The 6603-nt window shown below is 42.0% G+C and overlaps 1 protein-coding gene across 1 annotated transcript in view; it reads right to left on the reverse strand.

The window, feature by feature from the left end:
• NUDT5 (nudix hydrolase 5) overlaps positions 1–6603 on the reverse strand; it is a 37073-nt gene continuing 30470 nt past the window's right edge. Inside the window, exons 5-9 of the mRNA XM_006776178.2 lie at positions 6142–6249; positions 5472–5573; positions 2541–2549; positions 2353–2406; positions 1–246 (exon numbers count right to left, since the gene is read on the reverse strand). Coding sequence (XP_006776241.1) covers positions 137–246; positions 2353–2406; positions 2541–2549; positions 5472–5573; positions 6142–6249 — 383 coding nt within the window. The 3' untranslated portion in view covers positions 1–136. The remainder of the gene's footprint in view (positions 247–2352; positions 2407–2540; positions 2550–5471; positions 5574–6141; positions 6250–6603) is intronic.

Raw genomic sequence — 6603 nt, forward strand, 5'->3', positions numbered from 1 at the left:
TGCATTTTTTGTTGCTCTTATTTTATGAAAAAGGTGATTTTACATTTCCATCAAACTTAGCTGAATACAAAGTCTCAGTGAAGGAGACCTTATGGCCTCGTTTATAAAACAAAAACATGGCTACTCTCCTCTGGCCTCAAAATTTCAGGAAGGGCACTTCAAATGGCTTGGTATTTGCATGTTTCAGCGCCAGAGCATAGGAATAGACCCTAGAATCCACTGTCAGATGTTCTTCAGTTACCAGTGCTACAGGAAGCAAAGGAGACACGTTAGACAATGATGTTAATGAAAGGTAATACCCCCCTTGTCATTCAATATTTACTAGGCAATTACTCTATACCAGTCCCTATGCTAGATGCTGGTAATACAGTGGTGAACAAGACATTTTTTGCCTTCAAAGATCTTACTCTAGTGGAAGAATAAAGGATATAAAAGCAGTGTTACATTCCAGCTTGGGACAAGAACAACAAAAAATTAAGAATAAAGATAGAAGAGCATACATATCAGAGATGATGACTTTGTGTGTTAAAATAGCAAAGCTTTATAGATTCACTTTTTCAGTTATAGCTCACTATTGGACTCTGCTACTATGAAGCTATATAGTTATGAATACTCAGTTATTGAAGATCCATTTGTGTGTCTTTCCCGCCGCTAGGGGATAGATAATTTTGCACGTAACGTTAACTGTGTGCATGATAGGATTAGAATTCTATCAAGAATGAGATCTCAGAATCTTATTACAAAGAACTTAATGGAGGTTATCAGACTTCAAATTTGTCTCTTGTTTTCTTAGTCACTTGTTTAGGGACAAGCTGAGACATTTTAATCATTGGAGGCAGGTTTATGTCCTACTCATCTGAATGCAGGTGCTTGGTAAGTGTTGAAAGCTTATTCCTTGTAGCAAACTGAACTCAAAAACCTTCCTTCCTACTTCTCAAATGTGATGGATAAATGATTTGATTACTATCTTTCGATTCTAGTAAAGCTAGGAAAACTGGCTCTTTTACCCTTCCCCCTTCTATATAACCCTCTACCTTCCTCCCTCTCTTGCTCTTTATTTCTCCCTCTTCTAAGGCCAGAAGGGAAGTTAACTTAGGTGGAAGGAAGAAGGAATCTAAAAAACAATTTTCTGATATAAAAAAATAATAAAAGAGCATATAACATTTAAGCACTGTGTGTCAACATTATCCCGTTTACTCATGTCATCTCAGACACAGGGGCTGTCTATTGTTCCATACATGAGAAAAGCTCAGAGAGGCTATGAAACTTGTTCAAAGTCATAACTAATACATGTTTGAGCCTCTAATCCAGTCAGATCTGTCAGTTAAATTCTGCCTGTAATTGATGGCCACGGCTTTATCTGAGGAAATACCTAATAAATGACTGAGTCTTTTCAGTACAAGTATTTCTAATTTTGACTTTGAATCTGGAGGTGGCTTTTACCTTAGGTCTAGTTTTTAAAACAGCAAAGTAGGAATGGAAACTTTCTGGGAATCTGAAATCACAGCAGTTTTTGAAAGACCTACTTTACTTTTCAAATAAGCAACATCGACATTAGAAATAAAACTGTAAGCCATTGGTACTTAAGGAAGAAAGAGACTGTTCTCAAAGCTTCAGGTGAAACAGTGATTCGAATTAATTTTTGAAATAAAAATTAAATGAGTGCATAGGCACCTACCCAGCCTGCATAGAGAAGCTTCTTAAAAGGTCTCTGTCATGTCTACAGTACAGTATATCCTGATGTACATACATCAAAGGACATCTGTCCATATAACCTTATTTATTTTAACAAAATCCCTAACAGATGGGCTGGCTAGGAATTTCACAATGTAACATATGACCAATAATTTACTAAGGGTCACCCTGCTAGTTAGTATGGTTGATTATATCAGCACACTGCACTTAGCATATAGTAGATATCAATATTTATAGAAGGAATATTGTTCAATTCTCCTTTAGCATATACCTGCACAAAGAACCAGCTAACATACTAGCATATTTGAGAATCAGCTAAGTGACATCTAATTATGCCACTGCATTGTCATGGGTTAAAGATTTTAAGGTGTAGAATAGTTTGGGCTAATTAGCGGGAATATAATTTTGACCCTTCTATAGGAGAAAAAAGCCCCTGGCTGAAAGCTTTCATTGACATGGAACATTTTGCTCTATTTTCAAATTTTATGCCACCAGAAAGGAAAATTATTATTGGCCAACTGCAGTTTTACAATAGTTTCTAGGTTTTTGACTTTAAGGAGGAAGAATATAAAGAAATAATTCTATCTAGTTCCCCTTTGCTGGGGATGGGGAGGGGGAAACTGGAGAAAGTTGGGAAATAATCTCAAGAAAGCTTACCTTCAAGTCTCTTCATCAGGTCATTCTTCGGTAAGGAAATCACTTCCACAAATTCTAAACAAACAAACTGCAGGTGAAAACAAAGCTAAAGAACAGGGGAGCCTACCAGAACAACACAAAATGCCTGTAGCCATTACCACTACATCGAGCCATATACATTGTCAGCCACTGGGAGTTGAATAACATACCTCCATCTCCTGAAAATAAACAGAAGGAGAAAATTTTAGCAAGGCCTGGAGTGGTAAAACATTGGAAGATTTTTGTGCAAGACAAATAATAAAGGCTATAAAGTGCTCAGAAGGGCTGCCTAACATGCTTTCTGGCCCAGGAGCCAGAAGTAGTGGGATTGAGAGGAAAGTTAAATGCATGCTTGCATGGGACCTGCGAATCTGAGAGTAACAGTCCCTGGACAAAACGAAAGGTGGAGGCGGATGGTGGCTGCCTGTCAACTTTAGAGGGAGGGAGGAAGGGAGGAAGGAGAATATTTTCTAATTGCTTAAGATGCTGGAAACTGCACCCATCCCACTTACACCTTTTTTTGTTGTTAATCCTCACCTGAGGATATTTTTACTATTGATCTTTAGAGAGTGAAAAGGAGCGAAAGAGTAAAACATTGATGTGAGAGAGACACATCGATTGGTTGCCTCCAGCATGTGCCCCAACAAGGCAGGGGATGGAACCTGCCACCTAGATGCTTGGGCCGACACTCTAACCACTGAGCACACCAGCCAGGGCCTTCCATCTTTTCTTAACATCAGTGCAATCTGCATGAGTGCTAACTCAGAACATATTGGTCTTTGAAAATAAAACGTCTATTCTATATAATAAAAACCTAATATGCTAAGTGTCTGGTTGGCCATTCAACCGATCAAAGAGTAATATGCTAATGATATACTAATGCCGCTCAACTGCTCATTATGACGTGCACTGACCACCAGGGGCAGTCGACTGATTGACCAGGTGCTCATTATGATGTGCACTGACTACCAGGGGGCAGACGCTCTGACCAGTAGGTTAGCTTGCTGCTGGGTCCGACTGATCAGGACTGAGCAAGATGGGCTGGAGACGCCCTGGAGCCATCCCATGGCCCTCCCTGGCTGGCCAACCTCCGGTGTCCCTCCTCGGCCTCTATCGTGCATTGGTGGGGTCCCTCGGCCTGGCCTGCACCCTCTTGCAATCGCAATCCGGGACCCCTTGGGGGAGCCGGTTTTGGCCTGATCATGCAGGTCAGGCAGAGGGAACCCCACTGGTGCATGAATTTGTGCACCTGGCCTCTAGTAAGAATATAATAGGAACCTGGGTCACAAAATTTATCATTTTCATCATTTTTAAAGTTATAATTTAGTGGTTTTAAATAGATTCACATTGTTGTGCAAACATCAGGACTATCTATCTCCAGAACTTTTTCATCATCCCAAATGGAAACCTGGTACCCATTACTAGTAAACACTAACTTCCCCATCCCTGTATCTCTATTCTGTTTTCTGTCTCTATGAATGCACTGACTCCAGGTATCTCATATTAATGCAGTCACACTGTATTTGCCCTTCTGAGTCTGGCTTCTTTCACTTGGCACAATGTTTCCAAGGTTTATCCAAGTTGTAGCATGTATCGCACATTTTATTCTCTTGTGGCTGAATGTTATTCCATTATATGAGTGTACCACATTTTGTTATCCATTCATCTGTTAATGGAACCTTTAGGGTACTACGAGATGCTATACAAACATTGGTGTACACGTTATCTGTTTGAACCCCTGCTTTCAATTTCTAGGAGTATAATTAGGTATATACCTATGAGAGTAATTGCCACATCAGTTTGCTACTTTAAAAATCAAGCATCCTATATAATAAAGAGGTAATATGCAAATTGACCACCACTCCAACACACAAGATGGCCACCCCCATGTGTTCACAAGATGGCCTGCAGGGGAGGACAGTCAGGGGGGGACCCAGGCCTGCAGGGGAGGGCAGTTGGGGGAGACGAGGCCTGCAGGAGAAGGCAGTTGGAGGCAACCAGGCGGCAGGGGAGGTCAGTTGCGGGGGACCCAGGCCTGCAGGGGAGGACAGGCAGGGGGGGACCCAGGCCTGCAGGGGAGGACAGGCAGGGGGGGACCCAGGCCTGCAGGGGAGGACAGGCAGGGGGGGACCCAGGCCTGCAGGGGAGGACAGGCAGGGGGGGACCCAGGCCTGCAGGGGAGGACAGGCAGGGGGGGACCCAGGCCTGCAGGGGAGGACAGGCAGGGGGGGACCCAGGCCTGCAGGGGAGGACAGGCAGGGGGGGACCCAGGCCTGCAGGGGAGGACAGTTAGGGGCAATCAGGCAGGCAAGCAGTTGGGAGCCAGCAGTCCTGGATTGTGAGAGGGATGCCAGATTGCCCATTTAAGCCCAAACCCCTGTGGGGATTCTAAATTCTATTGATTTAGTCCCACAGGGATCGGGCCTAAATGGGCAGTCAGACATGCCTTGAGGAGTCCCAGATTGGAGAGGGTGCAGGCTGGGCTGAGGGACACCCGCCCCCCACCCGTGCACGAATTTCATGCACCAGGCCTCTAGTTTAAAATAAGCTGCAATGGGATACCAAAACATTTAGGAACAACTAAAGTATGGGAAATGGAGGATATCACTCATACAGGATTTCTTGTGGTGTATGTATGATCACCTTGTTTAAAGGAGTGGTGAGGAACTGAGAGAGGCATTAAAGCTTCTAATTCCAAACTTGCAAAGAAATAATGAGCAAAGAATTTATTAAAAGCTTTTCTAAATAATGGAACTCAGTAAGAAGAGTTAAGCTACTGTTCTGTAATAATTACTTATGCCATTCCTATAAATATGAAGACAGAAATCAGTGATTTTGATGCTCTTCACTGTTTACTATTTAGCTTCATACAGAAAATATGGAAATGTGTAATTTAACATTTTATATGAAGAAACCATAAAAATCAAATAAGAGGTAAAAGAAAAATGCTAAAATACACAAGATTATGAAAATAGCCAGGAGTACTAATGAAGCTTCTGCAAAAGACAATTATTCTTTTGACCAATCAAAAATCAATCTAGTAACTTAGAAGTTAAAAAATATTTAATGGAGTTCATCTACCTTCAACGTAGCTCACTTACCTGGATTTGGCTTGGGTCTTACATTTTCAGCCTCATCTCCATTAATGGTTACTGTCACAATGTGTGTGGTACAGTTTGACAAACCTGGATCCATACATGTAGCTATGGAGAGAAGCAGCAGGTATTCTTTACAGACACCAGTCAGATGTCATGTTTCATGACTTAAATGTCTTCGGAAGAAGACTGGTCTCATAATTTCTTTAACACAGAATTGATGCAGGAAAACTAGTTTATTCTAGTCAGTATATGCTGTAGGAATTTTCCCCAGAGTTCCTGAGTAACATTTGGTAAGTCTGAGGGGTTAGATGGTACTACTAACATGTTGTAAATCCTTTTACTACATGAAGAAAAAAACCTCTAAAGGAGCATAGCATGTGCATAAGGTGTGTATATAATAAAGCTCAGATGTGAGAAACTCTGGAAGGCAACACAATTTCCTAATTCTTCTCCAGTTTCAGGGCCTTCCTGTTCAAACTTCCTCTCATTTGGAGGAGACAGGAAATTTATGTGCCCAAATCTAATTAGGATTTCTCTTCAGTGAATTAGGTGAAATAAAAGTTATCTGAATTCTGCCCATAAAGAACACCCAAAGCATCAATCCTTTTATATACAGAAGAATCTGCTTGGCTAACAGTTTGTCCCCAGTGCACCCCTGGAAAGCAATACAAACCTGGAGAACATTCAGCAACATCACCTTTATAGCCAGTTTCTTCTTCCAGCTCTCGCAGAGCAGCTGCTTCTGGGCTTTCATTATCATCTATGAGACCTGGAAGTCCAAATCATTTGTGAGGTGGGAGACGGAAGTCCACTTTTCTGTGAGCCTCTCCTAACACAGCTGCTGCTGAGCTACGTGAGAAGAATCAGAGGATTGTGAAAAGTGGTCTTACAGATAAAGCTGAGGTTTGGAACTATTATGGGAAAAAAACCCTAGGCAGATTAAGTTGGTTCTGACAGTCCTCATCTATTCTCTTACTTAGACCAAGCATCTCAGCACTAACTACGTTCTCTACAGCATAGGCAACATCGATCTGTGAGGACAAGTGGCTTGGTGGTGCTGACTGGTCCAGGTTTTGGACCTAGCTATGTGACCACAGCACAGGAAGCCTGTTAACTTTGTTTCCTCTTATGTCAG

Source organism: Myotis davidii, unplaced genomic scaffold (assembly GCF_000327345.1).
Source record: "Myotis davidii unplaced genomic scaffold, ASM32734v1 scaffold749, whole genome shotgun sequence".
NCBI lineage: Eukaryota > Metazoa > Chordata > Mammalia > Chiroptera > Vespertilionidae > Myotis > Myotis davidii.